This window comes from Colletotrichum jinshuiense, chromosome 8 (genome assembly GCF_051148585.1).
Source record: "Colletotrichum jinshuiense chromosome 8, complete sequence".
Taxonomy (NCBI): Eukaryota; Fungi; Ascomycota; class Sordariomycetes; order Glomerellales; family Glomerellaceae; genus Colletotrichum; species Colletotrichum jinshuiense.
In genome coordinates, this window is record NC_139315.1 from 2,827,447 (window position 1) to 2,851,725 (window position 24,279).

The following is a 24,279-nucleotide window of genomic DNA, read 5'->3' on the forward strand; positions in this document are numbered from 1 at the left end:
TAACGCCGCAGCCGGCGGCTTGAGTCATTCTTGTTACGTCAAGTAGTCAGAAGAATACCGGCAACCGCTTCTAGCTGGCCGTCCGATACTCTCTAATAGGAAGTGACGAGAAGACTGGCAGAATGAGACCATCATCGTGCTCCCCGGGAGTAAGTAGCTCTTGAACAAAGGCATCGGGGCGCCCGCCATGCTCTACCATCCTCTGGAAGCTGCTCCGTGCATTGTTCCTCTCGGCCTCGCGTCGCAACCTGGCCTCCGCCATCTGGTCTTCAGTGTGGGTGTGGGCGGGTATAAGCAAGTCCCCAATGTACAGAGAAACCATGCCTCGCAGTCTTAGCAAATCATGACTGTGCGAGAATGGTCGATCCTCGAGCAGATCATCCATGCGACCAGCCATCTCCCGCAATGCATCCAGCGTCTGCAGCCGGATCTGGTCTCTCGCCTGGCGCAGCCGTCTATCCCGGGCGTCAGCCTGCCAGACGGGCACATCGGCCTTGAACTCGACATCGTCCGTGATCATGCCATCGCCGGTGAGCGAGGACGGCTCATGCCATGAGTCTTCCTCCCAGTCCTCGGCCTCACGCCCCAGTCGCCGTAGAGATGCCGCGTGCTGGGTGTGGGCCTGATATACCTCGTAACTCAGCAGTGCTGGCCAGAAGTCGACGGCTGAGACGGCGTTGCGGTACTTGAAGTTGTAGGGGTACCGCTGAATGAGGTCTTGGAAGTACTCGCGGACTCTGGTGATGTTTGTGGCGGGGTACGTTTCTCGCTCCCCTCCTTCTTCGTCCCCGATGCTGTTAGTGCCGCCCTCGCGCATGAGTATCTCGGCGCCAAGGGCCCAGTAGTTGTTCCGTCTGATATCGACAGGCTTCCCGTGAATATGAGACCTCACGAGTATCCCGAATGCACGCCTGGCATTGGGGACATCGCCCTTGTCGATAAAACCGTAGATGGCGCGGACAAGGGGTCGGAAGGGCGATTTCTCCGAAGCATACTTAGCCTTGGGCTCGCCGTCCTTCTTCCGCCTGCGACGCTTGCCCTCGCCATCACGGTCATCATCATCGTCATCATCATCATCGTCGTCGTCGTCGTCCATATCGCTCTCTAGCGATTTGACGGGCGCTGTCGCGCTCCTTCGACTCGGCGCATCCGGGTCCTGCCAACCGCGGTGGGGGAACTTGGGCTGCGTTTTCGACGGCGCCTGGTCCGTCTCCGAGAGACCCGCAATGCGGAACTGACGAAGAATAGAGGGCGTGTGGCTTAGCGGGTTGATGGAGTTGCTGGGGAGCTGGGAGCGGTAGTAGGTGCCCTGGCTGTCGCTGATGGATATGGCTGAGGCGGCCCTTTTGCGGCTGGGAGTTGTTGGTTGGCTCATGGTCGGAGTTCGCCGCGAATGGGCGTGAACGACGAGGTTCTACAGGCAAGAAGCTATTTGTGACGCAGTTCCTCTCATATCAAACACATGCGCTGATTTGTGGCTGGTTTTGTTTGGGCCGAGCGTACTGAGTGAGCTTGCGCTCTTGTGGTGTATGTGAGATGGGAAAGAATTCAGTGAAAATGAAGTGGAACCCCGCCAGCTCCTCTCTGTCGGTTTGGACTTAGACCGGCACAGAAGGCTTTTTCTCTTTACTTAGCAAACGAATGACCAACAACTCAAAACAGGTGTTGGCTTTCCTGCACCGTATCTATATTGATAGGTTTGGTGATGGTTTTTCTTATTTAAATATATGTTAAAATTCCCGACCAAAGTTAGAAAGCAGCAAAGTCTTTGCTTCACCTTGCCCAGAGTCTATGCCACCTACGGTTGGCGCAAGGTTGCAAGCACATTGCCTTTACTACGACATGCAACGGGGACGCCAACTAGACACTGAACTCGAAGGCGAGCGAATCGTCGCCTTCCAGAAACACCAGGTAACTTGACAAACGTGAGGCCCTCAACGCGCCATATTTGAGTTTCTCTTTCAGTTACCTTAAATTGAGTAGCATGAATTATTTATAGTACGTCAGGGGACACAGGTTCCAGTGAAGCCGAAAACTACAAGCATGGCCAAAAGACAGCTGGCACGTTATACTCGTACCTATCATCACACACAGAAAAAAAAGTCAGCGTGAAAAAGCAACATCTCGATGTGTCTTCGTCATCACGGTCGCCTAATATACACCGTCTATAAGTCGCAGACGTCTTCTGCAGCAAACGACACAGTTTACGCAGATTTCCTCTCAAAGTAAGTCCATTGGCCTTCGACGGGCTTCTCCTCCAAATCCTCCCATCTGATCGAAGAACGATTGTCAGCATGCATGTGGCATAAATCCAAATAAACGGCTGAAAAGAAAAAGGGAAAACGTACACCTTGGCCTGCAACATCGTGTCCACGAGCTTCAGCTCACTCTCGGCAACCTGAATAACTTCCTCGATGAGGCCGGCTCCAATCTTGGTCTCCAGCTCAGAAATCCTATGCGCAAACCAGTCAGTCTTTGCCATTGGGTGACACCTCAATCGGTCTCGTGGAACGTACTGGTCGGATGTCAACTGTGGCTCCGCCTCCCACTGCACCTTGACAATATCGTTTAGGTCCTTTCGCTCAGCAAGCAACTTGTGGTCCTTTCGCTCCGCCTCGGTACGTGGACCCTCCAGGGTGCCGCCCTCGTCCTTCTCGCCGTCCCATTCCTCAACGCGGACATCTTGAGGGTCGTGTTGGGTGGCGACAACGAACGTCCTGTTGCCAACCTTCACCGTCCGGGCACCGCTACCGTCAACGCGACCGCTGACGAGGCGGAACTGTTCGGGCTTGTCCTTGACAATCTGCTCGGCCTTCTTCTCCCACTCAGCATATCCGGGCGGTACCGCTGATTCTACCAGGGAAAGACGGTGCTTCGTGAGGGCTTCGACGGATTGGCGATACAGGGAAGATTCGGGGGCCGCCTTGAGCTTCTCGAGGGTGGTACCGTACAGGTACAGCAGGGTCGCTCGGGGACTGTTGTGCGTCCAGAGGCCCGTCAGGCCTGTCGGGGAGCCGGCCTCGAGGTAGCGAGCAGGCTTGACGCCGGCGAGCAGGCGAAATGTCCTTCGCATGTTTGCGGTATCGATTGGCTCGAATTGGAGTTGCGGCGTTGCGGAATTGAGTTGTGGAGCGTGAGGTCGGGAGCTGCTCTTGCAATGTCGCTTTGATTTCATTGACCAGTAGATTTCCTTACATAAGTCAGCACTGACTAGTCACGTGATCCCGCGCTATGGCGCAGAAACATGCAGCTACATACACAGCTACAGCCTACAGACGTGACCTCTCGCAAACCATTAACACTTATAAGGTCTTAGTGGCATTTGCTTAACCACTGTTCCAACTTACACCCAAGAAGTATTGCAACGGATTTGTTTAACGTTCAACATCCTCACATTATTCTCTGGCCCCAGTATAATGGATGGCTATTGTTTCTGTCTGGCGACGCTCACGTCGCCTTTACAATAATCGAACCAAACTGTAAACAATACGCATGCAAAATTGATTTGATGCGGATGCATGTTCAACAACCAAACGTGACGAGGTTTTAAAACTCGCAAAACATGCATATTGACTTATATTCGGAGGTCGTGGAATAGCCATGGACAGACGTGATGACAACGCCTTCATCCCCAGATTTCAGGCGTCCAATGTGAATTGAAATATCCCCTACAGTCACGGAAAAGCCAGAGCGGCAAAAGACCGTTCTGGGACAGCAAAAAGCGCGTATAACAACAGAGGCGGCTCCAGCCATATTGGCCGCAAAATAAGAAAACGGGAGTCCTTGCTCCGAGCTTCGGGGTGGTTCGTCCAGTCCATCGAAACCCAGAAGCTTCACAGAAATCGGCCGGATCTAGGCAAGATGAAACTGCCAGCGCGGCGTGTAATGGCTGCGTCAAAGAAAGATGTCGTTCATCTGAGCTGCTTAAGAGGCATTCTCACGGCTCTTGCGATAGCTGGCCTATAGTGACGAGTGTCAGCACGAAGGGGGGCTCATTATACGTCGAATGTCGAGGCGCGACCAACCTCCTGCTCAACCTGCAGGCCATCCACAATGGGGGCAAGCTCGCTGAGGATCTCGTAGGACCTCTTGTGGTACTCGATTTGAGCGGCAATCAAGTCAGCGAGGTTGCGAAGGGGCTCGGGGGTGTCGAGAACCTGCAATGGTGGTTAGCTGGTGCTACTGCTCGAACAGACAAGCCATATCTACATACATTTTTCATGACGCCAACAGCCTCCTCAGTCTGCGTGACAAATTCGTCTTCGGCCTTCTCAATCTCCTCCTGGGCCTCGGGGCTCAGCTCCTGGGACTGGGGCTCATCAGGTCGAGGAGAACCCGGACCAAGCTTCCATGTAGTACCGTGAGCGCGGGCCTTGGCGGCGTCAAGAGTCAACCGCGAGTTCTCGACGTTCTGACGGGCGCGAGTAGCGAACTTCAGGTTCGTGTTCAAGGTAGTGTTCCAACCAGCTAGGAAGCGGCTCTGAATCTGAGCATCCTGGGCCATACGGGCCTCACCAACGCGCTCCATGGCCAACGCGTACTTCTCAAGCGCCGTGGCCAAGGGGTCCTCTCCCGCGCCAGTGTGCTGCTGGTGGAGAACCTGGCTGCTGGCCAGACTGGCTCGAGCGATGGCATGGTTGAACGTCTTGGGCTGGGGCTTCGCGGTAGGAGGGGCCGTCAAGGCTGCCTGGGCCTCGGCGGGAGAGGCTGCTGAGGAGAGAAGGGTGACCTTCTCGCTAACGGTGCGTCCAAGATCCTGGAAGGTCTCCTTGATGTTGGGCGGGTAGTCGTAGGCTTCGTTGGAGTATTGGGAGCTTTGGAGGTTGGTGTTAGTGGAACGACGGTCGAGTTTTTAGGTGTTCATTGAGGATGACTCACGTAACAGCCAGCATCTTCTGATGAACCTGCTTAAGGGCGTCGACTCGCTTCTCGAGGTCGATGTAGTCGGGCGGGAGCTGGGTCTGTCGAGGACAAATGAATTAGCTTTCCCCCCATGAACTGCGAGTCGAGCTGCACCAGCCAGCTGCGACATACCTTGTCCTCAGCCTGACCAAGCTGCTCCTTGGTGTACTGGAAAGTACGGGAGGCAAAGGGGGTGATGGAGGCCCCGAAAGAGCTGCGTTGCGGGTTATTCGTCAGCCTGGAAGCACCCCTCGCGATAGCCATCCGGAGGGCTTGCGACATACGTGATGTTCTTTCCAAAGTTCTTGAAATCCATCGTTGCGACGGTTCTGGATGTAAGTCGGAAATACAGAGGCGACTCGAACGCTGTTGGAAGTCGGCACTGAGTATGTGCCTGTTGAGAAAATGAGGTGGATTGTGATTGTGGTTGTGGTTGTGGAAGTCTGCCTCGTGCCTGGTATCAGCTAAATGGCAAGGTAGACAAGTATCTTAAATTGGCTGCACAGCAACGTTCAGCATGCTGTCACAAGCTATCCAGGGGGCAGCTGCACCAGCGCATCAGCCAGGTAAGGAAATGGTGCACAAGTCACGTGCCAAATGTGGATCCCCACCCAGAGCTCAAACCTGTAATGTTGTGCTTGCACAATCTAGGCAGACACAAATAGCTTTGCTAACCCCAGCGGTGATCGTCAGTTTGCAAGGGTTGCGTTGCCCAAGTACATCAATACAGACTGGTGCTTTTGCAGGCTGTTTTCAAAAGCAACCCATACTGCATAGTACTGAATCCTATCGAACCCTGCAAGCAACAGCCAACAGCATATTCCCGTGGGTTTCAACATCTTCGGTGTCTTGGAAACGCAGAAACGAATTGATTCTCTTTCAACCCCTTATACTGTCTGTCTTATTTACCGAAGTGTATCTGCCGCTATGAGATGAATTGAAATGGAAGATCTGTCTTGATCGCTCCCAGGAATCTGTTAGTCTGGCGGCTTCGAGTCTGCCCAAGATGGCTCAATAAAACGACACACATCCTCGTAATCCAATAACTTCGGGTCGCTCAGTGGAAGATGTGGAGTGGTCCAGAACATGGTCCAGTTGGTATCCTTCAGCTTCCATGTCCCCAAAGATCTCTCAAAATACCACTTGTTGACAGGATTATCCTGTCGGCTGCGCCAGCAAACACCCTCTGGGAAGCATCCTCTGACCATGGCATTGAAAACAACATCAGCAACTCCGCCACTACCTTGGCGACTCTTGAGGACGGCAAATTTGTCTAGGTAAGGGACGAGTCGTCCCGTCTTGTACGCGGTTTCCTCGTCCAACCCAAATGGCTTCTCCCATGTGAGAATAGCCCCGCCCTCGTACTCTCCGGCAATGATAATGCCGGCCAGATTTTCGTTGACGCGATCCAGGTAATGCTGAACATCTAACTCTCTGTTGAAAGAATCATTTATGAGGTGGACAAGTCGTGGTAGATCTACACACGTGTCTGTGAGCCTCAAGCGAGGTGCTCCTGGCCGAGGCGGCAACCAAGCACTTATTGTAGGATCAGGGTACACCGTAAGAGGCATGCCGCGTTTGAGTAAAGTTGCCACATGTGTCTCGCCGGACACCGGATCACCTGAGCGAACCCGTTCGAGAGGAAGCGACGACGAGAAGACGGGCTTGTCCGTTAGGAGGTTATGAATCAACGGGTTCTGTCTGTTTCGCGTTGTAACCCTGGTGAATTCTTGAATGGGCTTGTTTGCAGCTGCAGAAGGAGTGCTGATGATAGCGGAAGACGTTGACGGCAGCATCGCAAGCACCTTCTTCGATAGTTGGAGATTTCGGGCATGAAGCTTCCGCATATTTTCCGGAATCTTTCCCCGTCGCGCCTCCAGCCCTGAAGGGTGCGTGAGTCCATACATGATTCCTTCGAATTCCTGCTCCAAGTTGATATATCGATGGCAAGACTCGTGCTCGTCCGAAAGAGGAGTACCTCCAGCCGGATCCAGGATAATGAATTTTTCGACCGAAGCAACCCTGACACCTGGACCATGACTAACGCCGGTCGACTCATCGGCTGCATCGAACTGAAGTCCACACAAGTATTTGGTCAGAGCAACGATGGTTTCGTCAGCATCCACCACATCAATGCTCTTCATGTCGTGAGCCATGGTGACGGGAGGTATAACCACGATCGCGTTATCCTTCAGGGCTCGTAATAGAAGATGTGGGTGCTGGACATACACACCAGATGGTAGAAAGCCCATCCTGCTCGGCGTTTGGGATTCAACCTCTGCAACGCATTGGTCTAGCAAGATGCAGCCTGGTTCGCCAAAACTGTCAACGGCTTGCTGAACTCTCCAGGACTGCTCTCGCAGGATCTTTCGGGACGACTCTGGTCCTCCATCTAGGACAATCAAGCTCACGAGTCCAAGTTTTCGAAGCTGTGTCAAGGTCTTGGCGATGGCACTTAGCATTTCGTTGTCCAAGTCTTGCGGAAGGCGCATTTTGACGACAGCAAGATTGATGGGTTCGTCCAAGGGAACAGCGGTCTCAGTCTTGGTCTCAGTACCCTGGATAAACTTTGGCGCTTGGTTGACAACTCGGATGGAGGAATACGTTTGGTCTGGCGTTCCTTGCGCCTCAGATACTTTGCGCTTTTTGGAGGTGTCCTCACCCGACTGGGGGGCATATTTTTGAAGATAGCCCTTGGCATCCCGGCGAGTAGCCGAGGCCTCTAACACAGACACGATAAAGTCCTGTATCTGAAGTCAGAAAATGAGAGCTAAAAGTGCATGGGTATAGAGCTATTACCCGGTCTTCTGCCCGTTTCTTCTCCCGGGCCTTGGAACTGGAGGAGTGGCGGACTGCAGAGAGAGCGACTTGTAAAGCCTCATCTTGGCGGGTGCCTCCTGACCGTGGGCGGTGGTAAAGTCTACAATTTGATGGATTACATGAGTCGAGGGCAAATGGCGCCTAAGGTAAAAAATGTGTGAGCTTGTGCGCTGTGACTGGAAGGAGGCGGTGATGGTGAACGACCAAATGCATACATACCCTTGCAACCAGATTGCTTGCTTGCTTCAATACAGGAGCCCGCATTTTATCAACAATGGCGGTAAACACAGGGCATGCCAGGGCAAGTTGACGAGCCCCCGGTGTCGGTATATTCCAAACTGAGGGGAAGTAGATGGTAACCGCCGAGAGATTAAAACTTTGTTGAATCAAGTCTCCCTCAAATTCTGATGTCTTTCTTGAAAGGAAACCAAAAGTGAACGGCAGGCGTACACAGGCGCAGAAATTCAGCGCTAAAGTTCCCAGCCAGCGGGCATAGGCAGCGTCCTTGAAGGGAGAAAGGTCAAAGGTCAGCCATTTCTTCAGACGACTATACAGAATACCGCCAGACTGCTGTGAACTACTTGGGCTTGAACTGGCCTGGATTGAGTGAAGTTGCAAAATTGATATTTGGTAGGAAGCTGGAGTCGGTGACGACGAAGGAGGAGGAGACCTGGACCATGGAGAGCGGACGAACTGTGACACGCCCTGTTGTTCCCCGACCAAAGAAATTCCACCTTGTGAGTCAACTGGCCTACCACGGGCCGTATTGATAAGGCGATAAGGCCAAAAGTCTCCATCACGGCGCCCGCCATCGGCGAACGTCTTGTATCACCGTAGCACCGAGGCGAGCTTTCGGACAAGCAAAAAAGGTAGGCGACAACATGAGATATATTTTCAGCTTACTTGCCCAGGAACGGTCACAACTCACTCATACGGGCAAGTTAAAAATGGCTCGACACACAACATGCGGTAATCTAACCTCCCCAGTGGCCGTTCAGCTGGGGCTGTGTTCCAACGACATCAACTTACTGGATTCGCAACCAACGAAATGCCCCTACTGGCTACTTAAGACCTGTCGGGTACCTTGGCATCAAAGGATTGACTGCAGGGACGGGAGGTGCCGAAGGGGTATGTTAGGCATCTAACGAAACAGGCATCTCCGTCTTCGTGAGTGCGGCTGCTGCGGCTGGGGTAGATACCTAACCAACCTTGCTCTGCAGCGGATTGACCCGCCGTCTTTGCTATAGCCATTGCCGTTGAAGTTGTTAGCGGGCTGTTTGTCTTCGTTCGCTACCCAAAGCTTGCTCGTACTTCTCTTTGTACCTAGTGGCGTTAGGTAGCTTAGAGTACGCCCGCTGTCCCCAGCCGTATATACATAGTGCAAATATAACCCCACTTCTGTTTCTAGTGCATATATGCCGTGTCACCACCCCTTTGAAGCTTGAATACTTGAGCTGCTGACTTATTCGGTTTGTCAGTGCCGATTACAAGCTCCTTACTCATCTGGCGGCATCATATATGTTCTGTTGGGTTGTCAATCTCGACTGTCGCCTGGTCTTTACCTGTCTTTGTTCCGTCTTACCTTCTTTTAACCCTCGACTTCAGGCCGCGGTGAATCTGATCTTGCCTTCAATTCTCCATTACATTTTCTTTGGAAACTGACTGCCTTTGCTATCAAATTTCCATAATGGCCCCAAGACTTCTCTGGATCGGCCTCGGTAACATTGGGAGGGTGAGCCTCCCCCACTCCTAATTTTGAAGGATTCCCACTCCAATCATAATTATGGAAGCTCACTTTGGTCCAGGGGATGTGCAAGAACCTCGTGGAGAAGTCTAACCTCGACAAGCCACTCCTCGTACATAACCGTACTACTAAGCGAGCGGCGGAACTGAGCCAGAGCCTACCTCAAGGCAAGACCGAGGTCGTTGAGTCGCTCGGGGATGCCATTGTGAAGGCTGACATCATTTTTTCGTGTGTTGCCAACGATCAGGCAGTGGAGGAAATCTTTGCGACAGCAGTCCAACACGACCTCAAGGGTAAGGTCTTTGTGGAATGCTCTACCATTGCTCCCGGAGCTTCCGAGGCAGCTGCCAAGTCTGTCCTAGACAAGGGTGCTGAGTTTATCTGTGCTCCTATCTTTGGGGCACCCGCGATGGTGGCCGCTGGTAACGCGACTTTGGTGCTTGCAGGGGCCCACGCTTCGATTGAGAAGATCCGGCCATATGTTAGTGCCATGGCAGCTCGCGAGATTAATATGGCCGATGAACCATACCACAAGGCAGCAACACTGAAGGTCCTGGGAAACACGGTTATCTTGGGAATGGTTGAGCAGCTTGCAGAGACGTATGTGACCGCCGAGAAGAGTGGCCTCGGGACAGACTATGTCAGGCAATTTGTCGATGCTCTCTTCGGCGGAAGCCCGTACCCTGCATATTCGGCACGAATGCTGGAAGGTGACTATTATAAGAGAGAAGAGCCGCTTTTCGCCGTGGATCTGGCCAGGAAGGATGCTGGTCATGCCATAGCCATTGCTAAAGCTGCTGGTACACGACTACAAAACATAGAGACCGCCGACAAACACCTCCAAATAGTTAGGGAACACGCAGGACCTTCCGGCGATATGGCCGGCATCTACGGCGCCGTGAGGAAGGAATCTGGCCTCAAGTTTGAAAACGACTCTTAAGAGAGTTGAAGGTGAAGGGAGACTACATATGGACAGTCAAACAAACCATAGCCGCAAGTAGACATATGAAAGGGGACGAATCGAAAACTACTGAACTGAAATAACAGGACAGAGGCTCACGCCAGAAAGTTGTGCAAACAAACGGTGATAGACGGTGATACCACGCAAAGGATTTTAGAGAGGAGATGCTCAATGTGGGACAGTGACATTCCGCTAGGTGCGACGAAAAGGCACCAGGCGATACATGACTAAGCACCAATTGGGATTGTGTTACTCACCTTACTATGCACTGTCTTTTGCACTGTACTTGCAGCTGTACCCACTGTCGACGTCCGACCTCATAGCTTTCAGCCTTCTTACCTCTCGACGCCAGAAGTAACTAACGAAACGGCACAATAGCACCATCGCGCAGCCCGGCATATCTGCATATCGCACCCGAAAACTCCCTGGCAACTCGACCAAAATGGCGCAAGGGTTTGTCCGCCCCGGAAGCCTGTTCGATAGACGCAATGCTAACATGGGGATAATAGTTACAGCATCTTCATCGGCCTCGTCATCGTCGTGGCGATGGGCGCCGGCGCGTGGTTTCTTTCGCCCAAGGGCGAGACCCAAATGTATGTTATTCCCTTCAACGCAAATGCGAAAGCGCGCAGAAAGTCCGCCACCTCTGCGACCATTGCTGATACCGCCAATAGTATTTGGAGATCGTCCCTCCTCCTGGCCCTCGCATGCTGCTACCTGATGTGGGCCATCACCTTCCTGGCTCAACTCCATCCTTTGATCGAACCCAAACGCAGCAACCTCCGAGCAGGCGCCGTGAACCACTGATGATGTTTTCAAAACGATGGCGGGCGATGAAACGCGACGGGATACCGATGTACTATTACCGACATTACACAACTACAACTTCACATGGACGGCGTTAGGGGCTTGCTGGGGTTCTTTCATAGAAGGGCGTGCTGCTGGCCATCGAGAAATGCCGCTATGGGTCTCCAGCTCCGCGTCACAACGGATAGTGCCGGCAGAGTTGCTGCCTAGGCTGACGCCGGATAAGATGCGCACTTCAGCGGGCGAGGCGATTATATTTGAACATCAATTTACGCAATGCTGAGTTCTAAGCTTCGCGGAATCCTCGTTTGAATTGTTGTGATACGGCGCTGCTACCCAGCAGCCAAGTCGCTGGCCCACTCCCTCACGTACATTAACAGAGCCCAGAGGGCCTTACCGTCTGCGGCTATGCTTGTCTCTCCGATGGAATCTACACCATCTAGCCCAGCGGCCCAAAGGACGCTGCGTCCCACTGACCAGCGAGCCAGAGCCCCGGTTGTGGCGAGTAGGGTAGCGACGCCGTAGCCACAGTCCAGCAAAATCCGAAGGGCCTCAACATTGTTTGCTACCACAGCCCAGCCCAACGATCGCGCCGCGGCTGGCACATCATACTGCCATATAACCATGAGTATCGGGAACAGCTTGGTCGAGGATGAGACAAGTAGTGCGGTCGAGACGGAGTTTGGACGCGAGTATCGAGGCAGAATGTTGAGCATACTGAGTGGGGAAAAGATGGACGAGGTCATGAAGCGAATGCTCATGTGAAAAGCAAAGGTTGATAAAGCACAGAGGATTACTGCCGCGGTGTTAGCTTTTCCTTTGGAACTGCCCTTGTTCGTTTGCATGATACGTACGAAAGAAAAGGTACTGCGACACAATAGACTGTTGAGACAAGCTGCCCAGGTTGGCGCCCTCCTCTTGAGCTGATGTCGGTACGGTTTGTTTCTCGATGCGCGCCCAGGTCAGGTAAACGTCGAACAGCAGCAAAAGAACGCCAAGTCGCACAATTGACGACTGCTCAAAGCCAATGTATCAGCGAAAACCCTGTCACTCGAGAGCCAGTGTGCTTGTGACAACTTACATCAAAGCGGTCATCGTCCTTCATCAGGGTATTGTGAAGCAGATGTCGGTAAACTTGCGGCTTGATCAAAACCAGGTCAATGAAGAGCACTACAAAATCATGCTCAACGTATTTATCACAGAAGTGGCCGCAGTTTCGACACACAGTCAAGCGAATATTGTGGCCGCTCGATTTGTCGTCGGCTTTCGAGTATTTGGTCCATAGCGTCTTGACCGGATGCCGGCACTCGATGCAAATGGGCATCGCGGGCTGGAGTCAGGAGCCGAAACGTTGCGGGCGGTTTTGGTGACTCAGCATGGGTGTCTGTGGTATTACCGATCGGCACTGGATACGATTCAGTATATGGGCGACCTGGAGGCGAGGCGATGGCGGCGCGGGGCATCGTCGTGATGGTTTGGACCGAAACTATCTAGATGAAGTCCAGCCTCGTCCCGTTGGCACTGCACATGGAGACCTGCTGGCGAGGGCCGCTGCACCAGCTGCGGCTCTAGCTGGACCACGGCCTTGCAGCAAGGTGCCTTAGTGGGGCCCGCTGCAGTCTTTGAGGTATGCCGGCGGAGAGTGGGAAGCTCCTCGCACGGCCAGGGCTGCTGCAGAAGTGCCTGAGTCTAATGGTCCGCTGGAGAAATGGCAGGTAATTTATTACCTACCTCACCTTACCTCTAGGAACTCCGGGAACCCGGCCTGGTGTAGCCACTGGGCTCGGCCACATAACCGCCCCCCACCTCGCGCTGATATTAGAGCCCGCAGGCCGCTAGTAACTCGGGTCCTAAAACAGCCTAGGCCTCAAGCGAATCGGGGGGTGGTAAGGTCACTGCTCCGTCGCAACAAGACCTGGGAAGCCACATCTCCCGTCTCCACTGCAAGGACCGCTAATCATTATTCAATGGGACAAGGCGGCTCCTCTCCTGGTTACGTCGTCTTAACCAAGGGTCCCCATACGGAGCACCAGTCCAGCATTCGTAGTTCAATCTGGTCCCAGCCGGTCCAAGTCCAGGACAGTTCAATCCAATCCAACCTTGGGCTGTCCACGTACGCTCCCGCTGCCGCTACCGACCGCTTCCGCTATCGCTGCCGCTACTTACCTAACTTTGGGTAAAGAAAGGCATCCGGCTACGGTCCGTTCATTCATTCATTCAAACGCCCTATCTCGGCGGACGAGTGCATTTCCTCTTCCCGTTCCAAACGTGCCCTTCCCTCGATCCATTCGAGGACGAGCCTGCCTACTCTTCGACATTCCTTGCGAATACAAACTTACCAAACAGCCGCACGCAATACTTTGCCGCCTATTTCTTCCTCTCTACCGCTCCTAACCGACCGTTCTCTTATCCAAACCGGCCTCCGACGCCGCCTTCCAATCATCTTCTAATCCAAGCGACCGACGATTATCTATGACCGAAGCTGCGCGCTGATGCCCTCCCTCCCAACTATCTGCCACCTAACCGACGAGGTGGGCGGCCTTGCTCCATTATGGCAGACTCCCTAAACCCGGTCGGGTCGGCATCCCACATGTCATCATCTGCCCTTCTACCAGCACGCCATGATGCCGAAGCCCGGCCACGCAACCGACGCCTCATCAGCACCACCGACGATTCCTCTGCGGGCCCCATGGAGAGGCTTTCGGCTTCTTTTTCTGCCCTGCGTGCCGCGTCCAGCCGCGACCCAAGTCCTCTGCCCTCCGGCCAGTTATCCAGGGATAACTCCGCCAAATCCAGTGCTCGAAGTGCGTCTGCAGGTAACCGCCGGAACAACACCGCACCGGATACATCGAGCTTCCTGGATACTTCTTGGTCTCAGGGCTGGGCCTCAATACAGGGGCTGGCCTCTTCCCTCCTATCTGGCGGCAGTGTCCACGATGCCGGCTACGAGTCAGATCATAGACAAGGGAGAAGGGCGGGGATAAATCCCCTAAAACGGGACTATTCTACCCCGCCACGGATGGTTCCAAAGGACTGGGGTCCTGCGCCTCCATCGACTTCTCGCCCTGGCCATCGGGACATAGCAGCAGGTTCTCTTGCAGAGAGAGATGCTGCCCTCAAAGCAGCCCGAACGGCGAGCGTCTTAGAAAGTCACGACGGTGTTAACGGGGGCCTCGACGTGGCGGGCAAGTACAAGAGGAGGAACTCGGACGAGGTCACAAGAGACACAGTACAAGAGGAGGAAGTCCCAGATCAACTGGTGTATATTCACAACGTGCAACCAACCGACACCTATGCCGGCATAGTGCTCAAGTACCGTTGCCGCGAAGACGCATTCAGAAAGGCCAACGGCCTGTGGTCTAGGGATATTCAAGTGCGGAAATGGCTTGCCATACCGGTAGAGGCTTGCGAGACAAAAGGCCGCCCATGCGATCCGCCGTCGCATAAAGGGGAAGCAGTCGACCTACTGGCTCCAACACCAGAAGCCAAGAGCGCTCATGGGCGACTCGGGCTTACTTCAACCCAGTCACAGCAAGTTGACTTTTTCAGTTTGCCGATTACCAACGGCTCGACATCTGAGCTACCAAAAAACGAAGAAGAAGAACCTCCGTGGTCTCACGTTCGATGGGTAGCTCTGGACTCGCTTCCAAATCCAGTTGAAATCGCCCGTGTGTCAAGAAAATCGATGGGGTACTTCCCCCCACGACGGAAGAAGAGCCTCCGGAGCACCTCAACTTTATCCACGCCGAGGCACTCTCTCGATGCTGCAGCCATAGCGGCTGGACTTACGGAAAGCCCCGAACAAGTAGGCAGGCCGTCCTCTCGGCGCCAAAGCAATCTCAGCAATAGGCCAAATCTCCCTAGTACCCCTGGGCGGTCTACACCCGCATCATCGAGGAGTCGCATGAATAGTGACGCGGGGGACACGAGACCAGTATGGATGAGGAGGCCTGGTGGTGTTGGCTCCATGGGGCGGAGCGTACGAGCACCCGGCCCTGAAAAGGATTATTTCAACACTTGGGCGAAAAAGCATCTCCCTGGAATTGCCATAGACGAGTCGCTGCCGTCCATTTCCATCATGGGCTCCGAGACCGCAAATTTCGGTTTCAGGCCGGGGTCCAGTAGTGGGATCGTGGAAAGCCCCTTTGATGAGGGGCAGGATATTTTGGCAACATCCCGGCAAGGGTCCGGTCTTGACCGCGCCGCAGCCACCGTGGAGACGTGGCTGCGCGGCGCATTTACCAAGTCTCCGGGTACGCCCGCTTTGGGAGGCCGAAGCCGACACCCAGACGATCTCGACCTTATCGAGTTGACGGACACCAACAGCGACGACGGGAGATTGTCCACACCGGCTGGTGGCGGGGTGACTAGCACGGGCTTACTTGAGGCTACACCGATGACACTTGGCTCGACAGGTCGAAGTGACGGGGATGGATCTGTCAGGGGACGAAGCTTGAGCAACACTGCTACTGCTGCAAAGGGCAAGAAGATTGACTAAAGCCAGCCGACAGCGGCGCTGTTAGCACCACCATCATCACCGAGACCCATTGTTTCAATATGGATAGTTCAAACGCGAGGCGCATTCTTTTCTACAGCAAAGAGAGCAGGGCGCGTGCAAGACGCGGGAACGGCAGGTAGTCGAATTCGCGCTTTAGTTGTGCATTCAAAAGGCGTTAACGGGCATAAAGGGAAACGTATAAGGGGGAGGCTTCCCATCCACCTTGGTTTTCTATTCAATCAAGGCTCTACGCTTTGTCCCCCTTCTTGACTTACCCATCTTATTTTCAGTTTTTACATTAGACATGGTGTATCTGTTGTTTTCCTCTTTAGTATTGCGGGAGGGTTATGAGAACCGAAGGAGCGGAGGAACGGAAGAGCAGAGAAGCGATACGAGCGTTGGGTGAAATGAGGCAGGGTGGTGAGAGAGAAAGGTACATGGTGAAGGTAGTCTATCTATTCTATATTCAATCTTAACTGCTATATCGCCCATTCTTGGGACTGGACCTTCCTTTTCTGCTTAATGTCACAGCTTAGTCTACGGAAGCGTTTACTTGGTCCTCGTATCTCCTTTAACGCCACACTAACCCCGAACGTATATTCATCTGTGTTGTGATATAGCAAGGATCAAGCAACCCGGGAAAAGTAGCCGAGTTCGCTGACAAGGGTTTAATTACTGGGAACAGGTAAGTCGTTTCATGGCTCGTGAACTAAAGGAAGCGACGCACAACTGTTTCTTGGCTTCTGTACTTTTTTATCCTGCGAGCCTATCTACTGCTGTAAATTCAAGAGCATATGCATTGCTCACATCGCCAGTCGGGGGATAAACCATCACCATTTCCTCAAGGTGCCGAATAAGCTTCTACTTTGTCACGCATAAAACAAGTGGGAATTCATTCCCGCCGCCAAATCTCAAACATCGCTCACCGGTACACGCTCAATAACCCTCGCAGAAGGTATGGTATGTCTCGGGTGACGCCGACACACAATGAAACTGGAGGATAGAATATACAAAAAGAACACTACGACTGCTCGTTTGCCACTTTCTCTACTGAGGCCCCAGGCCCAAGTCAAGGTTCATATTGGCCAAGTCGCCATTGTTGATACCGAAAAATTGGAACCTGCCACGTAAGTTGTTAGCATACCCAACATCCCCCAAGGACTGTGTGAAAATTCCGTCTACTCACCAATCTTCAACATTGAGAGTGTTGGGAACAGGTTGCCCCTGGGCAGACCCTGTGCTCCAGCTATCGCTAGGACTCTGTCCGTCTGGCATCAAACCATCGAAGTTGGCAGTCCACAAATTGCTGTTGAGACTGCTATTGTTGTTGCTGGAGTTCTGTGCGTGACCTTGCGCCTGGGTTTGTTGATGCTGTTGATGATGTTGCTGGAAGCCCTGCATGCCTGTTTGAAGTACATTATGACCCTGGGGAGGGCTTCCGCTTATCCCTGTCTTGCCAGGCCCCCTTTGTTGGAACTGATTATTTTGGCTCGAAACACCACTTTGCATGTTAGGGTTTTGGAGCTGGGCCATGAGGCCAGCGTCCAGTCCCTGTTGGTTTGGGACGGGGGGCGACATTTGAGGGAAAGCTGGCATGCTAGCACTGTCGGGGAACAACTGGTCGGGTTGGAAGTTTTCCCACAGAGACTGGGAGATATTAGGCGAGTTGCGCGTGACCAGATATAGGTCTGGTGGCGTGGCTGGAACAGAAAAAGAGGGATTGAAAGGTGTTGCAGGTCTAGTCTGCGGCCGTGAGGACGTCCCACCCATGAAGGTATCGTTTTGTCTGGGGTTGGGAGATGTGACCGGCGGTGGCATAGTCTGAGTATTTGGGGCTCCGTCGCCTCTCGTGTGGCTGGGCGTCTGAGGACGAGATCGCTCATACGACTCCTGAGGTGTCGGGGTATTGACGCTGAAGTCGATTGCCATATCGTCGTACTTCCGCTTTGCAACATCCTGGGGACGCTGTTGTTGCTCGAGCTGTGCCAATGTCTGTTGCGCCTTTCTGTGCCTTTTGCCGGCGGCCTTCTGCAGACGTTCTTCCAGGACCTTGTTTCCTATAATGGATTCGAACAAGGTATAGACCATCTTCCCCACTAGCCACACTCGCGAGACCTCCTTGAGGGCTTGCATGCATGTTCGTAACCTGTCCTGAGTCACCTGTTGAATTGATGGGACTGGCGAGCGCATTTGGTACACATGCATGATGAGAGCAGAAAATAAACTGTACACAACAAATGCCGGACAGAACCTTAGTTCACCGTGAGCCGCCAGATTCTCGATAATGGAGGTAATCATGGCCGCCGCCTGAAATGCGATGTTCCTTGACGGATACGGAGAATCGTCCGGAAAACGACTTCCCCCATTTGGTGGCATGTGAGCCCGGTGTAACAGGCATAATGTGGTGTAGTAATTTGAGTGGAGCAAGGCAGACCAAAAGTGATGCCGGGCAACCTCCCAGTACACGATCTTCGGGCAGTTCTGAAGCCAATCTGCAAGGGCCATATCGCTGTGCGTCAGGTCGATCGCGTTACGCTGTCGGCCCTTTGAGGCTACAGAGTACTGCTGAGATAGCACCAGGCCCATAATCTCGCACAGTTTGACGTATTGCATAAAAAACTGCACGTGTATAGGATCTGGAGGGTACTCGCTGTTACGGTCACCGTCATCCTCGATAAAATCGTCTTCCGTGAGCATTTCGACATCCGAGTCATCTAGGTTGATGTGCACCGGTCGGCCAAGGGCAACGGCAACGGACCTATCCCGCGTGAACAGGGTCCACCAGATTCTCTTCCACAGCCTTTTGTCAGAGCGGCTGAGTTGCGACTGCTCAACGCTGCGATGCATTCCGGAACCCTGGGCAACGATGGTGGCGACTCGGCTCCAGTAAAACACGTTCTTGGTGACGTCTTCCGGTCCTTCCCAGTACCAGCCCATCAACAGTAATGACTGCACAATAGTCACCCGGTCGTCCTCATAGTTGGCATCGTACAAGGCTTTCGCTCTCTTGTAGAACGTAAGGGCAGCAGGAGTTGTCGAGCCGTTGGCATCCATCAACTGTGGGTTTGTACAGACTCGGGAGCCGGCCAGCAGCACAGCCTGCAGTAGCAAGAGAGAGGGCGGGTTCTTGGGGTCGCGGTATTGCCGCATAAAGCGGGTTCGGTTGATGACTGGAACGATTGGATGTATCCATTTAAAATATGACTCAATGAGCTCGTCGCACAAGGACCTCGGTGGGAGGAGAAAGGCACCACGCTGGTGCAAGATATCAATCTCGACATTATCCAGTTCGGTGAGCCGGGCCCTTGATCCCCTGACATTCTCTGGTAACGGGTAGTGGACGACGTCTGACGAGCCTTGACGATCATGAACGAGCAATGTCAAGTTGGACGATTCTCCCAGATATGCGACTCTGCCGGCGTCTGTGATAGGGGCCCTCGTAAACTTGGGTTTCATAACCATGTTCAGATAAGTGCCACTGTCAACCTCCTCCTTGCGAGCTTGCGACTCGGTGTAGCTAGACGACGGCGTGCCATCGCTGGTGTGGTAGACAGCGGGGGTTCGTGGCGGGAATGTCCCAGGGCCAGGGGCAGAGATGCTCGGGGCTCTTGGTGAACGATCCTCAGCAGTATCCCCTTTCTCACTGGATCGCACCTCAGTTAGCCCAGTGCTAGGAGTAAATGGAAAGGGCGAGGCTGAGGCAGACCTGTCCGAGTCCTTGTTCGTCCCGGCATTTTGGGTCTTTTTGCGCTTGGGAGTCGGGATGCGACATTCGATTTGGAAAGCAACGCAGTTCGTGCAAGGTACTCCTAGGCTCGCAGCATCGCACCGGACCTGGAAGATGTGTCAATATACGAGACTTGGCGAGAAGACGGCGGGAGGAAGAAGTGTGGGACGGAGATGGATGGGCGAGGTGCAGGAAGCCCTGTTGAAGGTTAAAGTCCCAAGGAGGGAGGGGGAAGCGTTCAAAAACAACGAAGAATGAAAAGAGAGAGAGAGAATGGTTCGGATTGGGAGGAACACCCTATTCGTACCTTGCGGGCGTGGCATGTCTGTATATTACAAGGCCAATGGTCAGCGTCGTTCAGATCAAGAAAAGTCGGGGTGAGGTAGGTGGGTGATGGATCTCGCAGTGCGGCGGCGGCAGGTGCAGCGATACCTCGGCACAAAGTGGGCAGAGGGGCGGCCACGGGATAACGGGCGTGGCCAAGACATGGTGGGAGACTACGTACCTCGCAAGCTCTGGAAGCCCGTTGCCTTTTTGAAATAAAGAGGATACGTTAGCACGCATGTTGCATCAACATTGGCAGGGTCGCAACTAGCGAAAGAAGTCATCGAGACGGTGGTGGTGAAGGACGCACCTGCGAAAACTCATGTGGGCGGCGGCGGCGGCGGCGGCAGCGGCAGCAGCAGCAGCAGAGCTACCTTGGGCATTGGGGCTTGTATTGGCGACATTAGAATTGGAACCTCCCCCGGCCTGGGATGGCGACTCGGACTTTCGTGATTGTTGATGCTGCTGTTGGTGCTGGAGATTCTGGGCCGAGGAGGGATCGGTGGACGACATGTCGACGTCCATGGCTGATCCGGAAGAGTTGTCTTGGGCCGGCGACCGTGAAGCGGGAGCTGCGACGGAGTCGAGAGTGTGGTAAAGAGGCTCGTCGACGAATTTCTCTGGTCGACTAGTAATAGGAGGAGGGCGAGGAGGGAATAGGAGTGGCAGTGGCAGTGGCAGTGGCAGCGGCGCTCGTGCTGGCCCAGGCGCAAGGTCTGGCACTGGTTCTGGCACTGGTTCTGGCACTGGCGGCCGCGGAGGGTGCGGAAGCTGCTGGCGGCGGTAGTGGTGCTGGGTCCCAGCTGGGTAGGGGGAGTGCCGGTTGTGGAGGCGTCTATTCTGCTGCTGCTGCAGCTGGTGGTGCTGGTGCTCCCGAATGTGAGGAGGGTTCTTTCTCTGCTGGTGTGTATATGGGTGCTTGTGCGTGTGCGGGTGCAGATGCGGATGCGGGTGGAGGGGGGGTGAGGTCAGTGAGTGTGACGTTTCCCCTGCTTGGAGGAGAGGGATGGAACGGGAACGGGAACCGGAACTGCTGGGGCTGGGGCTGGGGCTGGGGCTGGGGCTGCTGGTGCCGCTGATGTTGCTGGTGCTGGGACTAGGACTAGGACTGGAGATTGAAATGGAATTCGGAAAGTGCACGTCTGCCGATGCTTCTGCTCCTGCTGGTCTCAAGAAGGAGAACAGTGGGCCACCAGCTGGACGTGGACCGCCTGGACCAAATGCAGACCCTGGCGTGGGTGCCGGTGCAGTTGCAGCACTGTGGACTGCCCCTGTGTTGGAGATTATTTCCGTATAGCCCGTGTCAACTGACCGACGCTGCTGCTGATGCCCGGCGAGAGCGTTGTGGCTCTTCTCTGCCAGAACCCGGGATCCGGCCGCGTTCGCGTAGGGGGTTACTTGGGCGTTGAAGTCGAGGTCGACGCCGAGATCAAGATTGAAATCAAAGTTCAAGTCGAGGTCGGGGTCGAGGACGATGCCCAGATTTGGGTGAGGCCCGAGTTTGTCGTCCTCGGTATTATTGCTGCCGTTGCTAGTGTGGTGGTGGTTCTGGGAAATAATCGGACCTGGAATGATAGCACCAACACCACTTGTTGCTTGCCGAACGCCGACAAGTTCTTGCTGCGACGGTGGACCTTGTCGCTGCTGCCGATGTATTCCTTTCTGCCTCAATAATAGAACTCCGAGAAACTCGATCTCGCCGTCCACTTCGGAATTTGGTACAGCCATCCAACCCGCATGTCAGGAGACGGTTGAGTTCCTATTTCTGTGCCCGAGTGTGTCTTGGTGTCTTGAAGTCGGCGGGCCAGGGCAGTGACTGCCTCGCACGGCTGGTCAGTGTTTGTCTTCTTTGCGCAATATCTGACCTGCTTAGGAGGGAAACTGAGTATGGTGTGCAAGATGATATGTACAGGATAGAATGCATTCAACAGTTGACAGGATAAATGAGCCAACAGCCGTTGGGCTAGGTACCTTGAAGGAGCCCGATTTAATCCATACCCGTGGCGAGTTTCCTTGTAGTTGGAGCTGCCGTCATGTATTTGGTATCGGTCCTTGCTTTCTTTCCCCTTGGGTGCCCTGCTGAAGTCGAAATGATTTGTTGCCTAACAGTCAAAGGTCGGCAGATGACGGGATACTAGAGATCGAAAATCAAAGATCAGGTTGTGCCCGCCCGCATTCCTGCTGCATGTCTGGTCATCAGTTCGCCGCTGCTCAGGTTGCCCTTTGAACAGCTTCTTACATCACCGGCCCGCCCGCCAATATGGCCCAGAAAAGGCAATTAGCTTTAGCTATACAACATCAACCCCTTGGCGTTTCCCTTGTTTGATGTTGCTTGCTCCAGGGTTCAACGTTGTCTGCGCGGCCCAATGCTGCGGGATGCGTTGCGCTGCAGTGCGCTGCGCTGCACTGCACTGTTCTACCTGGCGCTGCGTTGCACTCGCAATCGGAACCCGTGTAAGTAAGGTTGGTTTGCCTGCCTCGGCCGGGACACGCCACTTCGGATCAGGGTTCTGAAAGTCGTATGGAGTGTGGTTGAGGTCCGTCCGTCGTCCGTTTCTTCAGTCGTTTTCCCAAGTATCAGCTCTAGATGTGGCTCGAGTGCTGTCTGAGCGGGTAACTAAAGTGAGCCTGGCGGACTTTGCTCCGTAGTTTATTGCTGGTCCATGTGCGGATATTGTCGTTTTTGAATGCTTGTCCTCACGTCCTGGATTATCCGGGAAGTGCCATACTTGAATCAAGCGCAGGCATCATTTAATATAGACATGTAGCATGCTAACGAGATGCCTTCGCAGGGCTGGCCTACAACACCAGGCCTCCAAGAACGGTGCATTTCGGAATCACACCGTCCCCGTTCTCAGCATGCATGTCCTGCGTGACCAATGCCAGGCTGTGCCTATGCCGCCACCAACGACTAGCTTCCTTCTTCCCTTGCCTGAAGACGCCCGAAATGATGGTCTCGTGGGCGAGTGTGGCAGCCTGAGCGACGTGCCCAGGGACATCCAACAGAAAAAAGAAAAGAAAAAAGGGCCACGCCCGTCGGCTTGGCAAGCATGTGAGACTTCTCAACGGCGCTGCTGGTACCGGTAGGATCGTAGCCCTCCCCAGCAGCCTCCGCTGTTCCCGGCCCCGGCCAGAGGTACACATGTCAAGGTAGCAATAAGGGAAACCAACCGGCGTGTGGGTGCCTATGTGAGGTGTCTTCGACACGAGGCAGTGGGCGATGTCGTAGGGAATAACAGTCATCCAGTCAGCCAAAATCAAACTCTCATGCATCCATCCATGACAGGAATAGACAAACAATGAGCCCACCACTCCCGCTTCTTCCCGGTCTTCCATCCCCTCCCATCTCCTTCCCTTCCCTTGCCCTTATTCGAAAATGGGCGCGAGCTGCTCCATCTGGGGTAAGGAGGGATGGATGGGTGTTGGTATTGGGCAAGGATGCGGGTGTGCCAGTGCAGGTGCAGGTGCAAGCGCAGGGTGCAGATGCGGGTAACGAACGGTGCGGTATGGATGGATCAGGACGAGGCCGCATGGATGGGAAGAAAAGCGTGGCCGGAACATGTTATGATTGCGTATGGACCGGGGATGTGCTCCGAAACGGCTTGGTCCGCGCATGTGTTTCCTCTTTCGGCAAGGACCACGTTATGCCTCTGCCTACTTCCTAGGGCCCCAAGATGCTGCCGAGAAAAGCATATGATCACGACTGGCCTGGCAGATCCTTGGATGGCCTGGGTGCCATGCAGGACTCCTTATTTGCCATGGCCTCTGTGATCAACTTGATACTAAAGGGAGGGAGGCAGAGATGGAGATGAGTTGTTGACTGGCCATTTCCGGTGGCCTTGCAGCGTTTCCTTGGCCGTGACCGGTGTGCCAGCTCGCCACCTTGTGAGCTGTTGCAACACACGGAACACACACACATCTGGAGAGAAGAAACGCAGTGCGATAGTTGGGGGCGGGGATCAAAACTTGGCTTGCTCATTGAAACGACCCCCCCCCCCCCCCCCCCCCCCTCCCCCTCCTGGTCTAAGGGAATATTGACACTAAAAGAGTGAAGGAGGTGAAGGTGGGCACATGTGAGGATCAAGGTGCAGTCATTCCAACCCGCCATACTTCTTCATTCACCGAGAATCACCTCAGTTTTCTTTATGAGTTTAAGGTCAAGTGCCTGAAGCTTAAGTATGGGGGTCAAATCAACCAAACTGGCCTCGAGACACTCCACAACAAGAGCTTTGGCGTTCGGAAACTACCTTCCCAGGCTTCATCACTTGGATGTCTACTGTTTTCCGTTGATTGCACCAGAACGACCTCGCCATTACCTTAAACTTTCCATTTTTGCTACGATGTGGTGGCTGCTGTTGCTGCTGCGCCAGCCTTACCCTCCCTCCATCACTTGCCATCTATGCCCCCCCTCATTTCCACATAGCAGCCCCCTGTCTGTGGGATCGCGGGGTCGTCTTTCTGGGGAAGCGGAGATGAAGGGCGCGCAATAGTGTACC

General features: G+C 54.0%; 9 protein-coding genes across 9 annotated transcripts; 3 read left to right on the forward strand and 6 right to left on the reverse strand.

Annotated features, from left to right (window-relative positions):
- Positions 1–70: 70 nt before the first annotated feature.
- EsH8_VIII_000766 (uncharacterized protein) lies at positions 71–1,375 on the reverse strand (the record flags this gene model as incomplete). Its single annotated transcript, XM_083269808.1, has 1 exon — positions 71–1,375. One exon carries the CDS (start codon positions 1,373–1,375, stop codon positions 71–73), a length of 1,305 nt encoding a protein of 434 aa, XP_083129576.1.
- Positions 1,376–2,204: 829 nt separating this feature from the next.
- Positions 2,205–3,073, reverse strand: EsH8_VIII_000767 (ETC complex I subunit conserved region-domain-containing protein; the record flags this gene model as incomplete). The annotated part of the gene is made up of 3 exons (XM_083269809.1): positions 2,205–2,271; positions 2,349–2,453; positions 2,517–3,073. 3 exons carry the CDS (start codon positions 3,071–3,073, stop codon positions 2,205–2,207), a joined length of 729 nt encoding a protein of 242 aa, XP_083129577.1.
- Positions 3,074–3,924: 851 nt separating this feature from the next.
- On the reverse strand, positions 3,925–5,218 carry EsH8_VIII_000768 (BAR domain-containing family protein; the record flags this gene model as incomplete). Its single annotated transcript, XM_083269810.1, has 6 exons — positions 3,925–3,960; positions 4,026–4,157; positions 4,214–4,814; positions 4,879–4,961; positions 5,035–5,116; positions 5,187–5,218. The coding sequence occupies 6 exons, from the start codon at positions 5,216–5,218 to the stop codon at positions 3,925–3,927; spliced, it is 966 nt and encodes a 321-aa protein (XP_083129578.1).
- A 661-nt stretch (positions 5,219–5,879) lies between these two features.
- EsH8_VIII_000769 (acetyl-CoA:L-glutamate N-acetyltransferase) lies at positions 5,880–7,986 on the reverse strand (the record flags this gene model as incomplete). The annotated part of the gene is made up of 3 exons (XM_083269811.1): positions 5,880–7,646; positions 7,702–7,863; positions 7,942–7,986. 3 exons carry the CDS (start codon positions 7,984–7,986, stop codon positions 5,880–5,882), a joined length of 1,974 nt encoding a protein of 657 aa, XP_083129579.1.
- Positions 7,987–9,409: 1,423 nt separating this feature from the next.
- On the forward strand, positions 9,410–10,406 carry EsH8_VIII_000770 (NAD binding domain of 6-phosphogluconate dehydrogenase-domain-containing protein; the record flags this gene model as incomplete). The annotated part of the gene is made up of 2 exons (XM_083269812.1): positions 9,410–9,454; positions 9,528–10,406. 2 exons carry the CDS (start codon positions 9,410–9,412, stop codon positions 10,404–10,406), a joined length of 924 nt encoding a protein of 307 aa, XP_083129580.1.
- A 463-nt stretch (positions 10,407–10,869) lies between these two features.
- On the forward strand, positions 10,870–11,234 carry EsH8_VIII_000771 (H(+)-transporting V0 sector ATPase subunit e; the record flags this gene model as incomplete). Its single annotated transcript, XM_083269813.1, has 3 exons — positions 10,870–10,880; positions 10,937–11,020; positions 11,102–11,234. The coding sequence occupies 3 exons, from the start codon at positions 10,870–10,872 to the stop codon at positions 11,232–11,234; spliced, it is 228 nt and encodes a 75-aa protein (XP_083129581.1).
- A 332-nt stretch (positions 11,235–11,566) lies between these two features.
- Positions 11,567–12,558, reverse strand: EsH8_VIII_000772 (sterol homeostasis protein ARV1; the record flags this gene model as incomplete). The annotated part of the gene is made up of 3 exons (XM_083269814.1): positions 11,567–12,030; positions 12,089–12,248; positions 12,316–12,558. The coding sequence occupies 3 exons, from the start codon at positions 12,556–12,558 to the stop codon at positions 11,567–11,569; spliced, it is 867 nt and encodes a 288-aa protein (XP_083129582.1).
- Positions 12,559–13,785: 1,227 nt separating this feature from the next.
- EsH8_VIII_000773 (uncharacterized protein) lies at positions 13,786–15,732 on the forward strand (the record flags this gene model as incomplete). The annotated part of the gene is made up of 1 exon (XM_083269815.1): positions 13,786–15,732. The coding sequence occupies one exon, from the start codon at positions 13,786–13,788 to the stop codon at positions 15,730–15,732; it is 1,947 nt and encodes a 648-aa protein (XP_083129583.1).
- A 1,047-nt stretch (positions 15,733–16,779) lies between these two features.
- On the reverse strand, positions 16,780–21,511 carry EsH8_VIII_000774 (CeGAL family transcription factor; the record flags this gene model as incomplete). The annotated part of the gene is made up of 6 exons (XM_083269816.1): positions 16,780–16,852; positions 16,919–19,375; positions 19,439–19,566; positions 19,767–19,784; positions 19,965–19,989; positions 20,094–21,511. 6 exons carry the CDS (start codon positions 21,509–21,511, stop codon positions 16,780–16,782), a joined length of 4,119 nt encoding a protein of 1,372 aa, XP_083129584.1.
- Positions 21,512–24,279: the final 2,768 nt, after the last annotated feature.